At 47.4% G+C, this 26867-nt stretch overlaps 2 protein-coding genes across 2 annotated transcripts in view; both read left to right on the top strand.

Moving 5' to 3' along the window:
- Positions 1-26867, top strand: part of LOC131284037 (uncharacterized) — a 68077-nt gene that overhangs the window by 14035 nt on the left and 27175 nt on the right. The gene's annotated exons all lie outside the window — the stretch shown is intronic.
- On the top strand, positions 15838-15948 carry LOC131289829 (uncharacterized). The gene has a single exon (XM_058319162.1). The coding sequence runs from the start codon at positions 15838-15840 to the stop codon at positions 15946-15948; it is 111 nt and encodes a 36-aa protein (XP_058175145.1).

Below are 26867 nucleotides of genomic sequence, written 5' to 3'. Positions count from 1 at the left end.
CTCGAGTTCGTCGAACGGCGAAGTTAATCAAAATGTAGAATACGATGTCAGCCGTGTGTCGGGAATGGAATGGAGTGTTTCAGTTGACATGGATGTATGTGCATGTGCGTGTATGCGATGTACGTGTGCGTCAGAAGTGTGTGATCCTAAGTCCTCGCTATACACAGACTCACACGAACAGGCACGCTTACACATGAGCGAACCCGGACGAAACGCTGGAGCCAACCGGATGAAGCGCTCGACGTTCAAGTCCAGAGAAGATGGCTACATCCTTTCCTGTCAGCACACAAACCCCCCCCTTCGGTGTCCTCCCATCCCACACCGAAGCAGGAAGACGCAGGACTTTAAACAAGAAAAGATACGCGGGAGTGGTGAAGTGAAAATTCGTCAGTGAAGCACACAGGAACAGCCCAGAGCCCGACGCAAGAGGACGGGGTGAAGCGACGATGGAAGACGTATCTAATAAGTGGACCACCTCCCATCGTTCCGCTCCCTTGGTCCGCTGAAAATCAAACAATATTGAAAACGGAGCCACATGAACGTGATTGAAAGTTTATTCCTCGTGTGAAGCCCTTGCTACGTGCCGTTTTTCCCAACACCCAACTTACGCTGTCCCGTCGGGAGTCTTTCGCTAAAGTCTCGTCCCGGGAAAACGTTCCCGATTTGTGTAATCTTCGTAAGGATTTTAGCAAACCATTTACATCTTTATGGGATTAGGTGGACGAATATTTTTGAGCACATTAAATCGATCCACTAAAGTCTTAAGTGCTCAGTTTAATTGATTTCTTAAGCTCCACAAAGGTCTTCGTTTAGGTCTTCGAGAAAGTCTCTGTTTTTTGTTATTAACTTATTTTTGCAAAACTATTCGCCAACCATGTGAATAACCTGCACACGCAAGCGTTAGATCAATTTCCCGGGAATTTCGTCTGAGAATTTCCAACCGACTTTTGTACTGCTTCCAGTAGGGGAGGGTAAAAATAAAAACGTATTTCTTCCGAAAACGCCTCTTGAAACTCGACGGCTTAATCAACGTGTTGCGTGCAAACGTTGTCCGTCGGGCGAAACGACGGAGGACGCCATTAGCTTAGTTTGTTGCTTTCCGAAAAAAAACCAAGACCCTAAAGTAAAATGCCGCCAACGTCTTCCTCCCGTTGGTTTTGCGTCGGTTGCGTGGTGCGTTGTGTGCGTGCGTATGTTTCGTGGAACACACAAAGTGAAAGTGTCCACCGAGGCCCGCCCTAAACGCCATAAGTTCAGCTCAACGAACTCAATTTAGATTGGAATCATCGTCTCGTTCCATCCACCCACCGTTCGTGCCCTGAAGCAGCTCGACTGATGGCATAAATTGTCGCCCGAAGAAGCGACTGGCGCAACAAGCGCGTTTCCTCCAAGCGGTAGTTGCGTGCCCATTAGTGCCCTTGGTAGCACTTTCCCCCCTTTGGTGTTTTGCGCCCTTCCCTGCCGGTCATCCAGGCCCCAGTTATTGCCCGCCTTCCGTCCCTTTCGATGGCTCCCTGAAGCAAGAACAAACCCGAAACGGCCCAATATAGCTCATTACTGCATCCATAATGGACGTGCGTGTGTGTGCGTGTGTGCCCAGACTCATCGCGTAAATGTTTCACTTTATGCCACCACTTTCCGCATCATCCAAACACACACGCGCGCTTCCATGGTCGATGGGCCATAATAGTCCCGGAACGATGGAGGCGCCCGGTTATTTTTCTCACTTCGATCGGTGGCGATAGAAACATGTTTATGTTTATCGGAGTGTATTAAGTAAACATTATTTTGCCGTTCTTTCGGCACGGCCGGGCGTGCACGCCGAGATGCTGCTTACGCCACCGAATTCGATCACTCACTCACTTACTCGACTTTCTCGACGGTTCCACTCCGTACCGGAGCGTTTTCCTTCCTTCCGCTCCAATGCTGCTGGAATTCGTTTTCTGTAGTCGAATTTCTCTTTTTGTATTATTTTCTAACCCCACTCCACAGCTTTCGTTTCTGCGTGGAGTGTAAACTGCTCGGTAAAATCTCACGATGAAAGAATTTTCCCCGTTTGCTCACGGTGTGGCGGTGGTGCGGATTCGAGAACAGATTTCTACACCCATTTGTCGAAGCACTTCAATCGCGCTGTTGCGTGATGCTGTTTTCCACTCTTCTGAGAAGGAACGAACGATGAATGCAAACCTGGTGGAAAAGATTATCATTAATCTTCATCGCAAGATGAAGCACCTTTTCATTCCGATCGAGTGCCATCGGAGTGATCGCCGTTCGGTGGCGTAATTTTTCCATTGAAAATTGTTTACCATTGCGATTTGTCGAGTCTAAAGAGGCATCTAAAACACTGAACTTGCTCTCGCTGGCATTGCGGCTTCATTCTTGCGACAGCTTAGTATCCTTGGAAATATGTGTCACAATTTTCAGCAAAAACAATGAAAGAAAGTGTTAATTTAACTAATTTAACTTCTGAACTCATTGCCTTCACTTCCCACCAGTTCGCTCTGAATATTCAGTTCAAATGATGAAATACGTGCCTATTTTCACGAGACGAAACCGCCCCGGCATAAAGGGGTCGGCGAAGAAGGTGGGTAGAATCAAATATTCATGCGTTGCCATTAATGAAAGCAACCACCGATGCCGAAGCACAACCGTTGTTCATCGTTCTCGATCGTTTCTTGCCGAGTGTTTAGAAGCAGAGATTGCCAGCAGTTGGTGCATATTTGCATTCAAGCCACGGTTGGCGAGCTATCGAGGCACGTCCGACCCGTTCCGATTATGACGGCATCGATTTCGATAAATAAGCCACGTGCGACGCCATTAGGAGGCCTAACGGTGCGAGGCATTTGATGGAGGAAGCGTTTAATGAAGGTCCCGAACCGGCCCGAAGGTGGAAAAGGGCAAGCACATTACTGGGGGCAAACAACCTAATTTGCCAGAACCGTGCCGAAGGGTTGGGGAGGAGGGAAAAGTTACACGCCCAGCGTTCGTTGGCAGATGAATATCTTTAATTGAATTTGAATGAGTTTTTCCCCGTTTACCGAGGAGGAATCTATTCCGTCGCTGCCCCGCGAAAAAGCGAAATGAGAAAACAATACCCGAAAGAAGTACTGCCGGTCGAGTACGCCCGCACTGCTCCCGGGGAGGAAAAACACGGTACGGAGGGAAATGAAACGACGAGTGTGGGCTTCCGAAAGGATACAGATTGTTTCGATATTGGATCGACAGCCAAGGGGCAGCTTTATTGTCCGGACGTGCGCGCCAGAAACCCGTGATGGCCGAACGGGCGCGATGGCGGGATTGCAAGGTGGAAAATGCTTCCTCCCCGTTTCGATCAATAACTCGGTAGCGCACGCACCGCCTCGAACGGGGTTGGTTGGTGGGGTGGGAGGAGGGTGGTGGCCATTCGAGCGGCAATATATAACAATCTCGAGTGTGCAACCCGTCGACCGTCGATGATAAAGAATGACCCTCTCGAGCGCGAATCCCGCCAATCCCGAGGCCAAGCGTTCCCAAGACGAAGACGGTGTACCGGATACCTTGGTTTGGGTGTGCGTGTGTGTGTATGTATGTGTGGCAAAATACGGAATGTGAAAGTTCGGGTCGCAAAAGTGGCGTTAATAAGTTTGGATGGAATGATTAGTTCGGAATCTTTCGCAAGAAGGCACTTTTTTTCATCCCATCACGCACTTTCTCGTTTTCCCTTCACGCCAGGAATCGCTCGGAGTGGATGTTGGTGCCCTTCTGCCAGGCTTGAACATCGCTTACGCGCGCTGAATATGATGATTACTCTTGCGAAGCCTTCTTTCATCCGGCACCGAAAGAAATACGGCCTCTTGAAAGCAATTGAACGAGGAGCAGTAAAGTTAATTCTTTCTCCTTACGACGGCAGCCATTTTGGTCTCCCGGGACAAGTTGGAACTGGAACTTTTCATCTCCTACCTTCTTCCCTTCCCTTCCACCGGGGCGGGAGGGCTATTTACCATCTCTTCGTCGAGTGGAACGTAACCACCGTTAGTTGCGCTGCATTCGAGCTCCAGCTCGCCAACATTCGTACAGTTTCCCTTTTTTTGCAGTTTAGTTTCGGAAACTCCTTCCGGGCAGCACATTTTCCCGGCGTAACCCGTTTTTATGCGTAAAAACTTTCACCCCACAGAAAGGCCGGAATGTTGGCATGATGAGTGGTTGGTACGTTGTGTGCACCGGATGTTCGGTCGAGAAATATTCCGGAAGCAACAGAGAAAATGGAAGCACTACGATAAGTATGCGCCACAACTATTTACTTTTTCACCCCGTGGAAAACGAAGTTTCCAGCTGGCATCTTTGCGTCGTTTTGTTTTACAGAAGAAGAACGTTCGTTCCAGAGTTTGTTCGAACATAATCTCTCCGTGCATTTTAAAATGACGTAACAATTTGCATATTTTGACAAATAGATATTTTGGTGCGCTTGTCTCACAAAATAAGAAAAAAACCCCTAGCTGTCATAAATTATTTCGACTCATTAGCTCAAGCGCCGCCCGAGGCCGTTACAGACCAGAGCTTGTCAGATCATTTAGGCCGATCCGCTTTAGGTGACGTTCGGACGATGAGGCCGGATTTAATCAATTTTTGACAACAGCAAGCGCCAGCAACTTTTCCCTCGTCAGCAGTTCGACTTTTGACCCCCCCCCCCCCCCCCCCCCCGGGGTTTTCCTGGGTTCGGTGGCCCGATGATACGTATCTTGAGCTGGGTGAAAGTTTCTGGGGTTCTCCACCATTGATTCGGGGGAGATTTTCTTCTTTCCGTTTGTTTTTATTTGCTTTTTTTTTTTTGTTTGCGCTTCCTTTCCTTTCGGCAGACGATTTGATTGCGGTTTTGCGAACCGGAAGGAGTTGAAAGTGGCCAAATGACTCCCGCCGTCCTCACTCCGAGGCAGCGAGACAGAAGGTTTTGTGAGGTGCGGGGTGGGGGAAAAGTTTGCAACAGTTTTCCGATCGGAACGAATTAGGGAGATTTTGGTCGCTATGCCGTCGGCGTTGGCCGCCCCTAAACTCGAGTTGGAGAAGTGGAGAAAAGTTTTCGATGGTAGGGAAAAACGGCTCGTAAATCATAATCAGGCAATCAGGTGGAGAAAGAACAAAAAACAAGCAAGGAAATGGGGGGTCAGAGTTGGTGGTTGGATGGACTCGAAAGGCACCGAAAAATACCACACCGTTCGGATGGAGGTGGAGGAGCAGGAAGGGAGGCAGCATGGGAACATTCGCAGCCAAACTGTCACGAAATTGGACACATTTATCCGAGGCGTGCCTGAAAAGTGTTTTATCGCTTCGTACTGACGTGAACACAATAAAATGAAGCAGCGTATCTTGGATCCGGGGCGGGGTTTTTGGTCGTTCGGTCTCGGAAGAGGCAGACAGCTTGCCAGACGGCAGTGAAATATGAACCGGTTGCAAGTTAAACGAAGCAATTTCACGTCTCAGTTCGCCCGTTTTCGCGGCGATGGGAAGGTTAAAAATAGGATGGCGCGAATTTCCGACATAAACAATGATCGCTTTCGATTCGCGGCTGGAATGACGTTCGATTCGGATCATTACGAATAGAGGAATTTCGATGATATTCATACACCAGGGGTGTTACTTTTGCGAAAAAGTTTTATCGAATTCAAAGCGAAGCGGAGTTTTAAACGGATGATGCTTGCTTTTTTATTACGACTTGGGTTTAAGTTAATTTTCTTAAAGTAGCTTTTTGTAACCCTTCGTACCTATTTTCCTCTTTATATCATTGGGTAGATGAATTTGCGCTTTTCGTTCAGATATTTTCCATGAACATTCCTCTAGGCCCGTCTTCACAGTGTTGAACATCAAGCATCTGTCCAATTAGTCAGCGCCTGGCAGACTGACCATCCTTACGCAATTCTAGTCGGGAGGGATTTTCCCCCATTTCCAACCACTCTTCCCATTGTCCTCCCTAGAATCATTGAAAATATACTATATGGATGTAAAAAGGATGATGAAAAGAAACCTGCGCTGGCATTCTTTCGATGAAAGAATGGTAATACAACTACTGGTTTGGGGGTGAGTTTCCCAAATCCCAAAAAAACGCCAATCCCGGCCAAACCCATCATCACAAAAGCGACGGAAAATGGAGCAAAATTGTTAACAAAATAAGCTCACACCGATCGACTAAGAGTCTTTCGCTGTGGCACAAAAAAAAAAGATAAAATAAAATAAAAAGTTCGTCTTACTACGAACCAGCAACATCCGGCCCCACGGAGACCGGATCCGAATCTCGGTGGATAAACTCTCGAGTTTCAGCCTTCGGAGCTATCTTGTTGCCGTCCCACCGGGGGGAAAATGTGGAAGCAAAATATCGCTCATCTCAAAATCGTGCCAGGCCGAGAACCGAAGACCGACGGGCTCCAGGAGGAAGAGTAGCTTTAGCAGATAATTTGCCGCATCATCGGTTCGGTCCGGTTGGCGGGAAGGGCCCGGAAAGGTTGTCGTCGACCGTTGGGCGAGGGATTGGTTTGTGTGTGGCCAAAAACGAAAAAGAAAACGTGCCAGTCTATTTTCTATTGACATTCTCTAGCGAAACAATTCCGCCGGGTTCCAAGCGACTCGGATGGAGGGGTGGTGCGGCGAGAGAAGGCTTCGGGAGACGTTTGAAGTGACTCGAGAATCGATAAATTTGAATACGTCCGGTTCGTTCAATTTGATGATCGCATTTGTTTCGCCTTCGTCCCGTCCGGCCGGAAGAAAATTGCTCCGAGTCATCGTCGTTTGCGACAGTGGGCGTTGCAACAATTTTGGGATGCAAAAGAATTGGAAAGTGGACAAAATAAACACACACACACACATATTCAGCTGCAAACCTCCATACATACGAGTGAAAATGTCAAGGATAGCTCCATTAGCTTTGCCGTGAGCTATTGCTATACCGAGACCGAGAATTCGTTCGTCCTTGAGATTTTGTAGCTTTTGGCACGTGTTATACTAGAAGGACATAAACAAACTTTCCAATTGGTTGTAATGCCGGGCTTTTCCCCAAAAAAGATCAAGATTTTTAATGGTTACATTAACAAACCATTTCGCTCCCTTTTCCCGATTTTTTAAATAAATAATATTCATGATTTTAATGATAAGTTGGAATTTGGATGATCGGTTTGTACAAGCAGAAATGTTGTTCATATTTCTACTGTGTTAAGCGTGGTTGCGTGGTATTATTATCAACCCATATTTCATTGGAATTAATTATGCAATCAATTATTGCGAGAAACATGCGACTAAGGCTTCTTGGTCAAAAAGCATCGTTGTTGAAATTGTGATGATTCCCTTTCGTGCCACAATAGCAGAACTTGCTAGAAAAGCATTTTCTCCGGAATATTCCAGATGGAAACATGAAGCAAAAAAGCCACAAATTGCATTTACAGCACAACGCAACGATGTCCCATTATTGCTCAACCGCAATCGATGAAAAATAGGCGCAGCACACGGAAAAGCGGAACGGGATACCGGCCGCGCACAATTACAGGCCGTCAATTTGTTATTTCGTTTGAACCGGACCACCGCCGGGCCGTTCATGGGCCGACGATTGCGGATTTGTTGGACATGGTGGCAATAATGTAGCGAAAAGTCATCGCTGTGGCATACCCACACACACACACACACGCACGCACGTTTTGAACGTGCTCAAAATGTTCGAACCGCCAAATGGAACACAAAAAGTGGAAGCTGCTGCTCCACCGTCAACTCCGGGACTAAATTAATACCGGGCGTAATTTGATCACGGTTTAAAATAATTTATTCATTTCAAACACCCCATAACTTGGAGGGAAAAGCAGAACAGGGGGAGGTGGGGAGGGCAACGATAGCAATGTCATGGTCACGCGCACCAAACTGGCAACCTCGACAATTGGGTTCGTTTTTCGGACGCTTTGTTCGCGGATTCGCGGGGCAGCACTGAAGGGGGGAAAACTGGGGCACTTGAACAAATTAAATGCACATAATAGACAATAATTAAGGTGGTTTTCGGTTTAGTTGGGCCTTGTTTTCGAAAGACACACCCTCAACCGATGGTGGTTCCAATTAGCAGCGCGTCATCTGTTGGTGTGCTGGAATTGGTTCCACCACGGATTCAAATGAATACCGTGCGTTTTTGAATTGTTTCAAAGGCTGTTCAACATAATTTCGGCCTGATGAAATCATCCCTTTCTTGGTTATTTTGAAACTGTGCTGCTTCAGAGTACTGGCTGGCGCAAAATTCCCAGAAGCGATTGCACAATATCTGGCGTTTCTCTGCTATCACAGACGTGCTTATTCCGTGTCCTACTGTAACATCAACTGAACTGAACGATCCATTTGCAAATGTTTTAATTTTTCCGGGCGCTATAGATCGACGCAGCCAACGGGAAAGTCTCTTGCCAGCGTTCCAATATCGCTAGAATATGTGGTGCCTTTCGCGTCAATGGCGCATATCTTGGCTCCGTTCGCTTCGCTGCACACCCGTAGGCCTTTAGAGAGCACACACACGCACACACACGCACACACATAAGTGTGGAAAAGTGTGAAGAAGGATGCGGGCCAAACGAGGGGGTTGGGGTAGAGTGGATTGTCGAATAGATTGAAAGTCCGCTCATGCAGAAACCCGGGAACGATTCTGATGAAAGCCGGCGTATGGATAACGTGCGCGTTGGAACCATGATCGGAGAGGAACCAGGGTATTTGAGCGGGTAGGGTGGAGGGCTGCTTTCGCTCGAAGGAACCGTCGGCGCACATCCTTCAGCTGCTCATCGGAGCTTGGAGCGAATGTGCTCCGGCCATGGCGCGAAGTAAAAGGTAGAAATTGATGAAGCCACTTCCTACCGGCTTTCCAGCAGCAGAGCAGAGATTGTTTGTTACAGCGAATGGCCGCGTGCCTAGCTCATCACGGGTTGAAGCAACATCCCCTCGCTCCCCCTTGCTCAAGGTTCACCGCCAGTTTCACCGACCTGAATCCAATCGGAATCGGGCGTTACACAGGAAACCCGTGGAAGATTTGCCAAAAAGCGACGGCTTGGCGACCCGGGCACACGTGCCAGCGAATCCTCACACGAACCCTCCTGGCACGTTGAGACCCGGATGAAACGGATCGACGGGGAAATGCAAGTGCGACGGACAAACGAGACCATCGAGGAGAGTTGAATCACGTGCTCGGAAAACTCCGGTAGCTGAAAGTTCGCTCAACAGTTTCGAGCTCGTCGACATGCACTGGAATTTTCCATACTGTGATATATGTATGTGCATTTTACCATGTTAGCCCGGATGAATGTTACCATCCCCCTTGCTTTACCCTACCATCATCACGCGATGTTGAAATTGAAGTTTTTTGAATGACGTAATCATGAGACCACCACGACCATCAGCATGAGTGAAAAACGGTTTGGAAACCATCCCGTTTCGAGACCGGAAATGAGACCCAGAATGTTAGGTTCCCCACGTTTCACACCCTGTACCGTCCAGCACCTTCCGGTGAGGTAACGGGAATTCGTTCAAGCGACGAATAGTTCGTCGGTTGTCGCTAATTGTCCGGCAACGCCAGGGTTCAGAGGGAAGCGTTATTAAAAACGTTTGGTTGGCAGTTGGTAAAAAGTTAAAGATACGTATGCATACATAATTACCCCAAAACGTTGAGTTATTGAAGTTATCGTTAGGAAATAGGTAATAGAAAAGCAGTTGGTTTGATAAACCATCCCGATACATTAGAAAATGAACACGTTCGAGCCATTTTTGAAAATGTTATTGAAGAGAGAACCTTCTTCCAAATGTCTTATTATCTGAACTCCCACGGATCAGTTATGTTAGGGCTTTTATTTTTACTTACCAGTACTTCTAATATTTAGTATGAATATTCTTTCCATGAATACTTTCACTTTCTTCTTTTGTCCGTCGCGAATGAAACGCGAAATCATTACAGTAGAATGTTCATTTCAATAATGTATGAATTCACCTTTTTTGGCAGACGGGAGACGTTTTCGACCTAAATGGCCCAAAAATTATACCCGGCTCGATTTTAGCGTCCACTCAACCGTAATCCTCTTCCGGCCGTCTCCCATCCCGCCAGCGCCAGCGATTAATAATTAAGAAAGCTATTTGGCCTGTCATCACCTGGACCGTTTAATGATGTCATGTAATACGGACGAACGGTGGAAAAGGTGGGGCGGAAAATAAGAAGGTCCGCAAGGGAACCAACGCGCGGATTAGGGTGGTAAAATAGAGGCCTGTGGTGAGGGAGGCCCGGGATACGATTTCTTCATCCTCGGTAGACCAGCTGAAAGCGAAACCTGCAAGGACTCTCGCGAGTAGCTTTCACTGCCTCACGAATTAGTCATGAATCAAATCTCACACGAGGCTTCCGGTGGTGGCGAGATGGATGGAAAACCGTCCGATCCGGGGTCAAGGGGTTCGGACGGGTCCGTGCCGAGCCTGACCTCTAATCCCACAACCTCCCTCCCTCTTCCCTGACCGCTTCTCCCATACCTCGACCAGCCCAACGAACGCGTCGAGAAGGTTAACGAAGGACACAACCTGTCGCGATTCCACGCGCCCGCGAGCGAGTTGAGTTTCGAAAGTGTTGTTGACCTTGCAGCACACGCTTCTTAGTTCCTCCCTTCAGCTTCTCATCTGTGCACTACCACCCGCAAGCCCGCTTCTGCCCGGTGAAGCCCGGTGAAGCCCACTCAAGGGCCCAATCGGGTCAACAGCGTCTTACAGCTACTCCAACTCGCTCGTGGCTTGCTGTTGCTGGGACGCCAGGGCCACCTCCGTGTGTTTGTGTGTATGTGTGTGGGTGTGAGGAAGGTTTCTCCGAGAGCAAGGTAATTTATCAAATGGGAAAAACGTCTCACCCTTCAGCGATGTTCCCCCTCTGCCTTGCACGGAAAGGTGAAAGCATTTCTCCCACGTCCATGACGAGGTTTCCGTCACGTTCCACTCGCCATTCCCTATCGGGAGGCCCGTTATTTTTCCAAGCTGCCCGGAGATTTTTTTTCTGATGGACAAATTCCTTCCATCCGCGAGTCACGACGCACGCCTTGTGCGACATTCAAGAGGCTGAATATTCATACCGTCGAACGAGGGCATACATACTTCCGTACAATTTTCTCTCGTGCTAGTCTGAGGGCACACCTTATTCCGGTTTTAACCGGGGGCAAGAGGTGTAAATGGTTTTTCCCGGTGGTGGTCACGGTTTTCTCTTCATGCAGCGTTGCGTTCATGTTTTATTCTTCTAAACGGATCGGCTTGAGAACGCAAATGTACGTGTACAGTGGAACGATTTTGCTGGAATATTTGTAACGATTACTTAATTGGTTTTGTTTTTAAAAATACTACAACGTGGTTATGCGCCCGGTTGAACGTATTTTCATTAGGAGAATCTCAAATACCCAACGTATGCCGTTTCTGTTTTACCTTTTCATCAAGCCTCGTGCCGGAAACATTAAAAAAAAACCTTCCAAATTGATCTGATCCGAAGATGTAGCTCCAATCTTGCGCTTCCCCTCATCCCATGACTAGCTGGAGTAGTGTCGGTTGTGGTGGTGATGGAAAAGCTTCCCCATTCAGCTGGATAAAGCATAAACGCATAATAAGATAGGATAATTGAATCGCTGGAAAAAAGGGCTGGGACGGGACGAAACGGGACGAGACCGTTGGGTGAACCATTCGGTGCAACGCTCGTTAGCGTTGGTGGATTGAATATCGGATTTCACAGTTGCTACTCCCTCCCGCACCGGTGGATTTTTCCCGCCGTGCGACAAAAAAGAAAAACTGATCCGAACCCGTGCAAGTCCCAGCTCTGAACTCTCGACCCGAACGAGCAAACGATATCGATTTCCAGCCAAACTCGTCCCCCGACCTTCCGGTTCGAGCTTGCTTTTCCACCCTTTTTCCTCCCGAGCTTCACGATTTCCATTTCCAGCCGATGGTGTCGTGTTACGCGACTACCGCACCAACCGGCTTCGATGTAATGTTGGCGCTGCGTCTGTCGTTGATATATTTCGCCGATTGCGCCTGATGCGTACGAAGCCGAACGAAGGTGGAAGGGGGCGAGGGGGCCGGGTTTCCCCGGCACACACCGACCAAAACGGTCCCGCGGTTTGTCGACTTTCCATCTCCTCGTGCCTTCTCCTCGAGCGGAGCAGTGTAGGCACTTTTGGCCGCCAAGCGGAAAATCGATGTCCACATACGCAATCGAACCACTTTTTCGACGGTCGCTCGGTCTCGGTCGCTAGGGAAATTCACACTCCTCACGCGCACACACACACACACACATACAGACCCCCGGCGTGTCAGCGTCGATTCGATAACGTTCCGTTGAGCAGTGCGTGAAATGTTGGCATTTTCACGACCATCCTTTTGCTCCGGCGAAGGTTGATTTGTTACTGAGCACCCCGCCGATGACGTCCCCAAAATTGCCCAGCTCCCTTGGCCTCGTATCCGTTTTTCGGCTCATTTTACGATCCCTCCCCTTGCAGACCCTCCCTTTCCCCCGTCCAGCTTCGGCTGGGTATCCTTCCGTTGGAACTCTGCTTACACCGTGCGTGTGTTTGTGGCTGTGTTTTACGCGTGTGCATCCATCCTTGGCAGGGATCAAGTCGTGGCTTGCCTTCGGTACGAAACGACAAACCCGGAGAGGTATCTGACTTGCAAGGAACACACATGGATGGATCAGGCAGTAGCTAGAGCTGCCTATATATGGATCAAACAAGCAGCAACCGTCCATGGCGAAGGCTCTAATTCCGGGGGAAAATCTGTATTTTACGATCGGTGCAAGGAACATTTTATTGCCTCGGCACGAACATCTTTCGGCACAGATGAGCCCCCGGCAACCCATGGTAACCCTCGGTGTGGGAAAGGCCTCGACCCTCATGGAATATTAAGGGCAGATTAGTTGGAACAGCATTAGCCCGCCCGGTGGACCTTTACTCTGCGTTCTATTAATTCTTTTGCTCTCCGCACGACTGTAGCCCTTTTATCAACGCATTCAGAAGCAATTTATTTGTAAATAATAGATTTATAACAAAATAAGCTCCTACCTACGGAAAACAAACGCGTACATCTTCATGAGATGGCGTTCGTAGGGCTATAATTTATTCTCGATCAACCGGTGCGGCCGATTATTGGCAACGAAATGGGTTTGGTCCCATTCAGTCAGTTCGCCGACTTTACCGATTAACACGGAGGGACAAAGACGCGGGTCAGGTTTTCCGAGAAAAGCCCGGTTGATCGCGACGAGCCGTCGCAGCTGACGCCTTCCGGAAGCAGCGCAACTTTCCCCGCGCCACGAAGAAATGAGCGTGGAGGGAGGCTGGGGAATTTATTTTAATAACAACGATAGCCCCATAAATTGTGCTTAATTACTACTTCCCATCGGACTTCCCTCCCAGGGGAGACAGTCGGCCATAAAGCTCAATAAGTAAGCAGGGGTTTTCCTTTCGGCGCGACGGTTCGATTTTCTCGCACGCGCGGCACTTGGTTGGCTCATTATGGCCCCCGGCGCGCCACGTTGCGGAAAATGGGGAAAATTTATCGCCCCAAGACAAATGGGTTTTATTACCGGGCACGAAATTCACCTTTCAGCCGCGCTTGCCAGCTGGGCAGCAGGAAAAGTCTGCAACCGGCGAACACCCATTCGGTTCGTAAGTGTTTAACTTTCCGGCGACAACTGTGGTCGCCTGAGGTTGTTTTTCACTGCTACGCATGTTGTGTTTTCGTCGGTGATGTAGAGTGTGGAAATCTTCAGCTCTGTGTAGAGTTTCTTGCGTAACCAAAAATGTGAAATGGGTGATTTATTTACTTCAAACAAAACAGCATCGTTAAAATAATTTTCTTTAGATCGTGAATTTAAGGACCTCTGTATGTGAAAATTATGAGTTTGCGAATCGTTTTGGACCACATAAAAGGAGTTTTATTTGCCTTTCTCAACCAACGGAATCCGCTTGAGGGTTGCCTTCCTTCAGGGATGTTCTCGTTATTTTCACCACTGGAGAACCGTTAAAACATCAACACGAAAGTGTAGTGTAATCTGCGCCTGTTTCGGTGAAGTGCGCCATCAATTTTTGTTAAACACAACCCCTACGCCTTTCATCTGGCTGGCGGTAATAATTAAAATTCGAGAAAAATCCACTTCCATTCAAAAACTAAGAAGAATCAACGAAACCAATACGGTGGGATGAAACAATCCGTCGGCCTGTGCCCATCAAAGCGCACAACTGACGCGTGCAGTTGGGTGAAAAACAAAAACAGGATGAGCGCACCTCCGCTCGGGAAATGCGCACATTCAGCGCAGGCATGGCGAGGGAAAATCGTCCGTGTTCACCGAAATGGAAGCTGGTTGAGGGATGTTGTTGATTTTTGTTTCTTTTTTTCACTTCTCGGCAGTAACTGTTTTGTTTTCCACTTGTGCAGCAGCTTTCCATTAGCTAGACAGCATTGCCCGCCACCCGTGCACGCCGCTTAATGGCGTGCGGGCGCGTTTTTCGCATCAGCTCCGCAAAACAACGGAATGAAACCGTTGATTGAAAATCCACATTCCGGGAAAATATTGAATCCCACCGCGGGTGGATCAAACCAAACCCTCCCCCCCCCCTCGCACCTCTCCAATCATCATCCGCCAGCTTTACGAATGTTACATCGGGAAAACAAGGAATACAAGCAAAACACACTCGCACTCATAGCTACAGATTTTCCATTAAGGGGAAACACTCATCTCGGTAGTCGGATGTGTTACCTCGACGGCATCAAAACCGATCTCGGTCGATTTGTTTTCCCTACCCCACGCAGGGCCGGGAAATGGATAGAAGAGAAAGCAAACAGAAAAATCCACCTATCTCTCTCTCACTCTCGTCGGCGGCTCATCAAACGGAACGGAAGGAGAATCAATTCAACCCTGAGCCGACCGTCCTTCCGTTCGTTCCGAGCCGGGTTTTGGGGCTGGACGAAAATAGATTTACCAACCAGTCGATTGCAATCAGCTGTAATTTGGTTCGAATTCCGGACGTTCGATAGCCGCCACCTTGCCCCCGTTATGTCATTTCCGGCAGCACCGTACCACTGGAATGTGTGCGGGGAAAACTCGATCGCAAACTAGACCCATTGTCTGTCGTTAGTTTCGGTTCATTGATTGTTGTTGTTCGGGGATTCCGCTCGTGGTGTTCCGTATTCCCTACCACTCTCTGCAGAATGATAAAAAAAAACACGAAGAAAAAGTTTTATCCAGCAAAACGGCGCAAGGCGAGAGGATAAACTTTCAATCGTTCTTGTGTGTGCCTGTGTGTGTGTGTGCAATTAGTTGACGAAAATGACCCATTGTTTTTCCAGCCGGAACTTGAGCTGTCAGTGTGCCAACGAGCGGCGAACGACGGAAATTGTGCTTGCAGTGCGGAAAGTCGGAGTCGGTTTAAGAGTGCGTCAAGTGAGTCGGTGTAGTGTCCATTGCATACCGGTCGGGCGCGGTTGAGAGAGGCGCCGAGCAAAAGGACGAGGACTTCGCGTGCGGTGCCTCAGAATGAGTGCGTTCGAGGGCGGTTTGGTTCGCTGAGAGTGGGCGAACCGTATGGCCGCGTGGAGCAACGGCTTGGGCGCACCGTGTCCCAGCTGCAGCGGAACTGACTTGAACGTGTGTGATTTGGTGAGGCATGGTCTAAGCGTGTGCTCGTTCCGCCGCGATCGCAACGAGCCCTCGCCGATCGAGTGAGCGAGTTGGAGTCGGAGCGCGAGTCCGAGTGCGTGTGAGCGGAGTGCGTGAGCGTGAGAGTGCGTCCCCGGGGGTCGCGCGGTGAGAGGAAGTTTAGCGGCAGCCAAAATTCACCAAACCAGCTAGCTTGAATGAGTAACAGTGCGATGGTGGCCGTGGCGATCTGCTGTATACTGGTGCTGCTGGCCGTGTTCATCGTGCTGATCATAGTGGTCGGTTCGACGATGGGCGAACCGAAGTGAGATAAGCTCCAACTGGGGCCCGGACACTTCGCCGATGGATAGCCAAGGCCCCCCGGCTGTTAGAATCTGGACGGATTTTGTTCCACCGCCGCTGCCGACGCTCCCGGTGCCGATGGCTTCCGCCGCCGCCGCATCGTGGGAGGCGGCCACAGCAGGCGCGCTCATCATACCTCCCATCGTCGTCGCTACCATCTCCACCACCAACTCCGCCAGCAGGAGCAACACAACCAAGAACACCACCAGCACCACCAACGGTCGAGGCGGCAGGATGATCATCAGAAGCTGCCGCACCAACCGCAATGGTGGACGGAGCCACTAGAGAGCGTGTGGGTGTGTGGGTGTGTGAAACGAAAGGAAAATCGGTGCGTTACGCCATCGAGACGGTAGAACCATGGCGTAACGGTGTGAAAATGCAACTCCCAGGCGTGCAACGCAACGTTAGAAGCGCGAGTACTCCAACACAAATACCAAGCACGGAACCACCAACCAGCACCGGCCAGGAAAGGGATTGGAGGCAGGGGGAACGAGCTTGGTGAAGACATTTGGCAGCATCAGAGAACAAAAACAACGCACAGCATCTCCCCGCGCAAAAAAAAAACCCAGCCCAGAGAAACCAGGCACATCCGGTTCGGAACGCTCCAGGATCGGCAACCATCAGGAGTCGTGAAAATCTCAAACAATCTTACTCCCACACGTCGGGCTTTTCCCGTTCTTCGATTAACTTTCCCTAACTGTCGCCTGAGCAGGCATGAACTTCAAGCAATGATCACACCTAATCGCTCCACTGTAAGGTTCGCCCTTTCACGGCTGTTCAACTGTCCCTCTGCTTCGGTGAAAATGTTGCAGGTTTTCCCTTGTCTGCACTCTTAGTGAAAGTAGTGGTAGAGGACTTATTTCACATACGAAAGCGAACAACCCTCGAACGCTTGTTGCACCGCCCAGCACTGCTCTCGAGAACAACCACGAGCACTGCACGCACACTAAAACACACACACACACACACACAAACACACGCTCTCTTTCCTTCACTCTCTTTCACACACTAGCACCCAACAAACACACAACACTCATAAGCGAAACTCATCTGTCACGCAGGACATCACAGAGCACACGAAAACGAGCATGGAATAAAATCTTGTACACCAATTCTACACAGCCGTCTTTGAGGGGGCCACCAAACAGAACAACAAGTAATGAGAGAAAACAAAACGAACGCGAGAAAAAGAAGAAGAAAAGAAGAGGAGAGAAAGAAAACGCTAGTCTTACGCAACTCCTAGAGACAACTTTAACAGCCAATCAAACTTGACGAAGCATGTTTTACGAAGGGCGAATTTCGCGCGCACCTTGCACGAAATCACCAACACGTTGCTATCTAGAACTCACCTTAACTTAAATGCTACTTATACTACTTACTTAACAAATGGAAAACCAACCAACAAAAATAAAAAAAAGATAGTGAAAATAAAAGAAAAGAGAACACATACTACATACCTAACGAGATTGTAACGATACCTTAACAGTTGCCCCGATTCGGTGCGCTTGGGCGAACGGACGATGATGCTTTCGAGCCGAATGCACGCGACGGAATGTGTGTGTGTGTGTGTGTGTGTGAGAGAGAGAGAGAGAGAGAGAGAGAGAGAGAGAGAGAGAGAGAGAGAGAGAGAAATAGAGAGATAGAAAGAGAGCGAAATGAGTGAACAGGGCATCGTTTAATCTAGTATTTTAAGTAGACACCACCATCCGGTAGCTTCCAAACATTGAAACGAGAGAAGTGCGAACGGACAGATTTCCCTGCCAGATGAGCAGTGAAACGAAAACAAAATTCGAAAACTAGTATTACTAAAAATCAAAACAGAAAAAACAACTCACTGAAGGACAAACGAACTCGAAGATCAAGCCTGGCAGCATTCGTTGGCAGCGAGAGTGCGAAGAGCGCTGTATTAAAATAGGGACATGGGCCGGAAGACGTACACTGCTGGTGCGAAGCAGACTGTACGCGAACACATATCGTTTAAAAGCAAGACGGTAGGCTGGACTAAGGTATTAAAACTTAATATTAATCATACAAAAACGGTAAGATGTAAGCACCATCGATAAACAATGGAGGGCAATGTTTACCGCTCTTTATCTAAAAATTGAGAAATTAAACCAACCTGTAATAAACACGAGCGGCATTGGACGCGAATTTAAAGCAAACGGTAAAGGTTGGTGGAAATGAAAACAAATAGACACAAAAGCACCCACGCAGACACACATCCTGACATAAACAAAGTATTATATACCGGCCCACCCACCGGCACAAACCAGTGAGGATCCAGAGGAACACACGGTTGTCATTATCCTTCTTCAAGGATCGTGTGAAATAGCAGGATCGTCCCGATATTGTCCGGCGTAGGCTAGGGTGTTTGTTAAAGTTTGTCGTTTTGATAGGGAACTAGGATATACTGGGGATGCTGCGTCCGTGAGGCACAACGGAAAGGTAGGTAGAGTGAGGGGACAATGGTAAAGCAAACTAGAGTTGGTAAAATATCCAGAGAAAGAGGAAAAAAGTGCAACCAAAAGGAAACCATCCCCCAAGCTCCACATATTCTTCTGCATACACGTGCTGCTCTATGTGTGAGTGCCAAACATGCAAAAAAAGGCAGCAGTGGTTAAGAAAAACTGGAACGAGTATAGGAACAAAACAAAAAACAAAACCAAACCGGGCACTAGTCGTGCGTAGCCGTGTGGTAGTGTTAGCTGTAGTAGTTATCCATTACTTCCATGTTGTTGTTGGCCAGTTTACCGTTGTTTAATGTGCGCAACAGAATGTAGTTAACAGAACAGCCTTGTTTACCATCGTAACGCATCGAATGCTGAATAAACAATACGAAACAAAATTGAAAACCCTATCACAGAAAAGGTAAATAAAAAAATTCCTACATCCGTGCGGACGTAAATGAGAAAAAGAGAAATGAAATGAATACAATTGCCATTCCGAAATTGACGAACCAACCCGCTGAACTAACAAATATGAAAGATAAATGCATAGGAAAACAAAACAAGAAATGTAAGGGAGGCAAGTAACCAACTAATACAAACGGGGAAAAGTAGAGGCAAAAGAGAGGCAAAAACTGACAGGTCACGATGAAGAACGTGGAATAAAAATCTTTTAGTAAAAAAGCAAATCAACTGAGACAATAATCCCTAACAAACAAAAGAACAGGAAAGTAAACACTCTAAACGAACATCCCATCGAAAAGGCGTGGCCACCTTGGATTGATTTTACTCACAGCGCACAAAGTGTGCGGCATGGATTGACTGACTGACACCCAATGACAAGTGGGATTTTCCCGACACTCGCTTTCTACGCTTGCTTCGAGGAAATGATGCAAGGGACATTTCGTGTTAATGGCACTTGGTAGCGGTGATGGTGGTGGTAGCGAGCTCATTAGCCGTTAGTTCTGGCAACTGGCGGCCATCTTTAATTAACTCGCCGATCGCACTCAGTGTCCTTTCGGTCGTTTCGCTCGGTTTCGCCGGTTTGAAGGAGGCAGAAACACATTAATTATCAATCAAAATTCGCGGTCGTAACGCCTAGGCACGGGATAATTTTTCCATCGACCAGCACCCAAACCCGGCGGTTTGTGGTTTCAATTTTCCGCTCCAGCTCTACACAACATCGGGCGGAAGCGTCCATCGATCAGGTCAGGAGCGATTTTTCCGGGTGCATCCGCTCGGGGCTGTGTCGAGCGAAACCTCAGCTCGGCGGTGCCGGAGTGGAAATCGATTGTGTCCTTGCGCCCGAAACTGTGTAATCAGATCAAAGTGAGGTTGTCAATTAGGGTAAAAAGGTGCTCGGTGAGAGAACGAGAGCGGGACGGCACGATGTGACAGTGCTGGACGGTTTCGAATCTTTCCGCTTCGAAAGTGACATCGTTCCGCTTCGGTGCCGTTGATAAGACAAGATTTCCCTGAAGGTCGTTTTGTACGGGCCCTATTCGTCTTCGTTGACCCGAAAGCGAGCAATTATTCTTCCCCCGGCCAATGGGGAGGAAAGTTTTCCATGGAATTGAATTGAAGAAAATTTACTTTTTTCTCGAGAGTTCTACTACGAGTTTGCACTAGCCATTATAAATTTCAAATCAGGACTCAATTCGTGCAGAATCTGTGAACAGAAGATGTTATGAAATTGCACAAATAAGATAAGGAGTTATGGAACGAAATTGTTCGCTCGAAATACTCTCACCACCGAAAGTACATTGTGAGTTGGTACATCACGGATTGAAAGACGCCAAAGTTTGATTTATTTACTATCCTTTGCTTTCAATCTACCAAACTCCGGGCGGATTTTTCAACCACGTTGGGCTAAGTATTTTCTGGGAAACTTCTGCCCGACGGTGCGCGGATGGCGATAAATTTAAGAACCTCTTTTCCACTTTTCTTCGACAATTCTTTCACTGCATCTGAAAAGTTGGTGCATTGTTTCCGTGCACTTCACCCTCACGCGAAAAGTCCAGGATAAAAGTGGGAACGAGCGATGAGGTTTTTACAACTCACTTGTCGCCATCCCATCGTGGAACGTACAAACACACATATACAAACATTCACACTTACAAGTGAAGATTCCAGTAAGAAGAAATCCCTAATTGAAACCCGAGATGAACCGTTTGCCATTCATGAGGAATTTAACAATCGCCTTTTTCCTCCCCGATTTCCTCAAGTTCTGAATTTGTTCTTTTTTCCCTTTCATCATTTCATTTTATGGAACGGCATGGAAAGGATTAAAAATACTGTAGCATCCGAACTCCCCTCCTCCGTCCTCTCATATCAGGTTGCAAGCCCATTTGCAACTTCGATCAAATTAAAACCCCATTATCGATTGCCGCGAAACGGTCGCCTTGGGGGAGGAAATATGCATCGAGTGGTGTCGGAGGAAAGGGGCGGTAGGGTGGCAGCTCCCACGACAAACGAAGAGGTGGGGCAAAGATTGCTCCTTTTTTCTGCAGTCCTCTGCATTCCTGCAAATGGCTACGGAGGATCGTGTGATGCTGACAGAGCCCAGTTTCTCATTCACTGAAGGACCATCGAGGGGCCCTGCCTCTAGGTATGTGTGTGTACGTGTTCCTCTACGTGAAAGCACGTGAATCGGGACAGAGGATGCCCGTTGCGTCGTATTAACGACAGTTCTGTTACATCGCCGTTCCACATCCGCTGCTCGAGGCTGCGAAAGAAGAAAAGGGAGAGAGAATAGTTTGGCCCAGTTTGATGCGCGTGTGTGTGAATATATGTGACTAAATTCCCCACTTCGGCACCACTTTCACGCCTCCACCCGAAACGCATCGTGCTGTAGATGCAGCGATTGCACACACATTTGTTCAACTCAGAAACTCGGAATGTGCTTTTTTCCTTCCCGAGCATCCTTCCTTCTCTAACATTCTCCTCCTGTTTCCCTCGGTTAAAGTACGTCGCTATAAGAATGGCCGTATTTTGGGCCATACCATTTTGAACCCTCACTTCCGTCTTATTTTCTCCCCTAGATCCGTTTTCCCGGGACCTTGGTTTGCTCATTCGCGTCCTGTTCGCAGACGCTGCACCCTAAGAATAGAATGCACTTTTGAAGCTGGCTCCATTGTTCGGCGAAATCGTGCAGCGATCATAAAGCATCCTTTTGCCGCGTCCTTTGTCCTTTACCCCAGCCTCTCCGTCCTGGCCCTTTGTCAGGTAGGCGATTTTTTTTTCCAAACAGTTGATTTCCTTGTCACTTTTCCGCCCATCGTTTTGTTGCCTTTTTTGTGATATTTTTAATTCGCGCAGATCCTTTTTTCTTCTTTGCGCTCGCTATGCTTTCCGGATGGCTTTCCGTTCCACTCGACTTGTTTGTTTCCACAACGGATACGGTCCGTGCGCGTGCCTGCGTGTGTTTGTGTGTGTATGTTTAAGGCCTTTCCGGCGCCTTATTATCTCGGGCCATGTTTCCAGGCCGGGCGCTTATCGCGGACGTACGAAGAGTGTAATCGAGGGAAAATACCAACGATCCGTACGTGAACGCCGTATGGGTGTGTATATGTTTTCCTCGTTTCATCCATTGACAAGACGTTTTACTCTGGCAGGGGCGGAGCGGGACGGTCCAGAGTGGCAGGTGCAACTGCAACTGCTCTTTTGTTGCAGCCACTTCAGCTGTCAAACGGTTGTGGCCTGGAAAGTGCCTCCAACCCGTCCGTGCTCTTGACTAGGCCCCATTTTCATGACGTGTTCAAGGTTGCCCCGAGACGATGGCTTGGTTTGGGATGAGTTACGTATCTTCTTCAACCAATGCAAATTACATACAGCTCCCCCGTACCGAGACAGGGGGGTAATTAATGTTGCTTCGAATGCACACTGCACGGGCTCGTGGTAGACAACAGCTCGAGAGTCCTTCCATGCTCCATACTCACACACACATACACATACACACACATGTCATTTACGTTGCACGACCTTGAATGGGAAGTTCTTGCGAAATCGAGGATGTGAGTTTGCAGATGCTGTTCCGCGTTTCGTGATGGCTCAATCCTTTTCTTCGAGTCCCCCACCCATCGCAAGCATTAGAAGATTGCTTTTGGGGCTCATTATTAAATCGCAAACGAACGCGAAACACTTGGCACAGCGAGCGGCACCTTGTTGGGGGAGCCTAATTGTAGTGGATTGGACCCGGAAATTGTATGGGAATGTTCCAGGCAATGCATAATTTGACGCCCAATTTGCCAACAAATGAACCGTTTACTTTCCCATCATTGGATAGTGCCCCACTTTGTTAAATTTCAATTCAATTGACATGTCTGCCTTTTTTCTTTGTGTTCGTTCGAAGTGTAAAGGAAAAGTGAAGTAAAACACTCCTAATCAATTGGGCGACGTTGGACTTTTAGACGAATCCATTCCGATTCCGACGGATAAAGTCGTTTTCTCATTGCAGACGACTTAAAACCAACAAAGGTAAGTTACAAAGCGGTTTAAAAACGGTACACAGGAATGGCAGCAAAACGAAACAAATGAAACTAAATTATAAAAGTCATCAAAAAGGCCGCACCGGTGTGATGTTTCGAGGGAGAGAGGAAAAGAATACAATGATAAACTATTGGACAAACCCACCAGATGAGCGCGTTACGAAAATTAAAAGAAAAAACAAAACAAAACAACAGGAAATAGTGAACAAAACAAGACACTTTTATTGCAAACACATTACTGCAGAGAACCATAGAATTATATCATGTTGAACCATATTTACACTGACTACCGAACTATGTATGAAAACCGATAGCGAAAAGAGCAGCAACGCTGGCAAATAGTTAAAAGTTGTATCTACACATGGATGTTTTTAATGGATAACAGTTGAATGTATCATTGTCTCAAGGATTTAGTATCTCGATTGTGGCACACCGAAGGGGAAGCAACGGGCACGGAACGGTAACCGTATAGCAGAACAAATAAGTTAAAATCAAACACGAACAGAACAGTAACACTCTTAACACTCCGCAACCCGATCATGTAGTTGATGCGAACCATCATGTCTGTGTGTCAGTAGTGGTAAGTTATTCTATTACCTGTTTGCTCAACCCAGCACTAGCGCCGTAAGCAAAAACAAAGAAAAAAAAAAGAAAAATGAAAAGAACAACCACACACACACACACGCGCGCGTTGCGGACACGACACTGGAAAGAACAAGGAAAAACTAGAACAAACAAACAAACAACAAAGCAAGTGTTACGGTTGAAACCAATCGGTGGCGAAACGCGGGAGGACAGAGGATCACATTTTAACAAATCCGTTCGCAGCCAAGAGAGTCCCGAATGAGTGAATGTTCGATGCGTTCTGATTGGTGCAATTGATGAAGAATAATAAAAGAAAGTTAAACAGTAATCGTTAAACCGTGCTCGTTTTTTTATGATGTTCTGAAACTTTTCTACTTCTACTTGTCTGGTTTACTGGTGCAACTATTTCCTTCCAGCTTGATGGTTTGAGACGTGGAGTCTGGATTCTTTTCAACATCTTCCATTCCTCTTTGGGTCCATAAAATAATGTTTCGAATCGCCCAAACTGCTGGTCACACTTTTTGAAATAACAGAGACAAATCAGGTCCAAGAAACAAAACATGTGTCCCTTAGTCATCCATATCATCCTTTCTCTCCTACTGATGAAGATAGACGAAAACAATAGCGAGACATACCGTGACTCCACAAAAATGACGTCATCTGGGTTATTTGTTTGTAGGGCTACCTTTTCGAGGCAGTCTTTTTTTACGTTGCATACGAGAATTCCTTCTATGGGTCGCGAATGAAAGGTCCCGTTTTCATCCATCATACGGAAGCATTTCGTGTTGCACATCGTCCGACGGCGCTGTCAGTTAACGTGCGGTTAACTGAACTAATGGTGATTGATAGTGGGAAACCCTTGCTGGACGTTTTCAATGCAAGCAGCGTAAGTCCATCATGTAGACAAACAATGTGTCTTGTAACCGATGAATCGCATGGAGAAACACCCACCGTAAAATGTTTCTTGCAAAGAGATTTTGTTCATTTCGAATTTAAAAATATGCAAACTAAACATTCAAAAGGAAAACAAAATAAATGAAAGAAAATTTGTTAAAAATTAAACCAAAACTACCCGTCTTCATCAACTATGTCGATTGAAATATAAATAACCGTATTACTTCTGCAATTCTAAATCTCTGTACACAAAAATGAGGTAAATCGCCATCTTTCTCCTTTAATGGCCATCTATTACTGCTCTCTGGGAGTGCATTTGATTAATCGGTGGCAATGAAAAGATAACCACAGAAAATCCATCAACCGCTTTCTGTGGTGATCTTAAACAATTATTTAAAAAGAAGTCGACGGCACCAAAAAGTGGCTTCAATCGAAAATGTACACTTAAGTCACCAGAATACAGAAGAAGCAAGCACATAATAAATGTTGGAAAATATCTGCGAGTTTGCGGTCCATTACGCCTGCTTCTCGGAACGGGAGCTATTTTGAATGGGTCTCATCAGTTAAAAACAGTGTCAACCAAGGATAGAACCGAAACGACAATTTGAAGAGGGAAATGAAATGACCTCTTTCGTGTATCACGTAAATTCTGATTGCAGACAATGTTTTCTCCTTCATGTTCATTCGCAAAACACATAATAAAAAGAACTATTTATCACAGAACCCCAAAACTGTGTCCAGTGCATGTGAATACCAACAAGATAGCGTTGAAACACGGGATTTTGATGTTGTTGAAACCAATTGTTGTTTAATTTGAAGGGTTGGATCTTCACCCGAAACAGCAACAAATTGTTCAAAATAGTTTCATGTTCATTTGTGGCACTGTTTCGGTCACATGTTGCTCCACTATTGACCGAGAATAAATCCTTTGCCTATGGTTTCTTTAAAATAAAGTTTTTCATTTGGATTGCTATAGTCATTCATACCTTTTTCGGCAAAGTGCAATTTCAGTGCCTAATGCAAACAGCTTCAATTGTTTCTACATTCAACTACGCCCAGCTACAACGCATAGGATTATCGTTTTCGTTTCTCAAAGAATTTGGCATGAAAAAGCAGGGGACTTACCACCAGAAACATGCCAAAGTTTTCTCTGTACAGTGTGTCGCTTCCAGAAAGAAGACATATTCTCTCCACCCGCTGTCCGTCCCATCCCCCATTCGGCACAGCATGTGCTTTCTGATGGTAGCGACCGAAAACTGGGAGCTGCCCAGCGGCGCAACGATGTGCAAAGACTCCAAGCATTTAATAAGTACTTTGAGCCCAAAAAAGCCGTCAACCACCAGGCGTCTCCATCTCGGCGTGGAAGCCGAAGGGAAGGAAAAAAAGGGAACCAGTTTGGCCCGGGTTGGGACAGCGGACCGGCACCAAACGAGAAGCAAGCGTGGGCGTGCATTCATACGCGCTCGCAATCTTTCCCGGAACTAGGCTAATACCGTGGGCTGAGCTTTTAATGCTTTCGCCAAATAGCTCCGATTGGAGCTATATTTAAAACCAAAGTCCCCTGGAGAGCTCACTGATGCCACAGGAAGAGAAGGGAGGAGGGAGCAGCTTCGTTTTGTTCTACCGCGGGTGGATTTAATGGTGTTTAGCAGTTGGGTGTGGTTCCTACGCGATAATCGGCCCTGGGCTGGCGAATGCCGGCAAGGAGGGAAACAAGTAAAGACAAATAAACGCATCCCATCGTGTTTCGTGGGCGCGTGAGTGAGTGTGCCGGTTTTGATGGCATGTTTGGGAGTGTGGGGGGCCGTTTTCCGGGCTTCCGGTACACCGATAAGACCGACTTCCTTCGAGTTTATCATCGTGCCGTCGTTGCTCGATGTGCTTGCGATGGAAGAGATAGCACGCAGTAGAGATAGGGTGGGAATCGCTGAAAGGGAGGGAGAGCAAGAGAGATAGATAGAGTGTGCAAACGCAAGAACAACGGGGCAGCCAGCGTTGTATGTTCGTCGAGTGGCTTTGGATGCGGGTAGGGTATAATATTACGTTTGTTTGACGTTAATCGCCAACAAGAAAGTCCGCCGGGATTCGTCGATCTCGGTGTTTGACGCAAAGCCCCAGATTAGTGGACGGCTGATGACTTTCGTTTATTAGAATGGCGGAACGCTTCACGCTACTTTTGAAGACAAATACCGCCAACAAACAACTGGCCAGTATATTTGTCGAGCGCGTATTTCGCGCAGATACTGGCTGATGAAAGATAGCGTGGTTTGTTGGGAGAAGTATTTAAAAATGCCCTCATGGTGGAGGCGCCTGGTGTTTGCGTAAGCTTTCCATAATTATGTTCGAAGTGAAGCGATATACTGTTAGAGGTAAAGTGTGTGTTTATGCGCACCATATCCCTCCAACGAACCTTAATTTATTTTGTGGAACCCTATTGCTTTTGTTTTTTTTTAATAAACCCACTAAACTTCCGCG

The sequence above is a fragment of the Anopheles ziemanni genome, chromosome 3, assembly GCF_943734765.1.
Source record: "Anopheles ziemanni chromosome 3, idAnoZiCoDA_A2_x.2, whole genome shotgun sequence".
Taxonomy (NCBI): Eukaryota; Metazoa; Arthropoda; class Insecta; order Diptera; family Culicidae; genus Anopheles; species Anopheles ziemanni.
The sequence above is the reverse complement of the archived record's forward strand: the minus strand, read 5'-3'. Positions and strand labels throughout refer to the sequence as shown.

Bases quoted from the DNA above. Each gene is read 5' to 3' on its own strand.
- LOC131289829 (XM_058319162.1), top strand. From the start codon at position 15,838: ATGAGTAACAGTGCGATGGTGGCCGTGGCGATCTGCTGTATACTGGTG.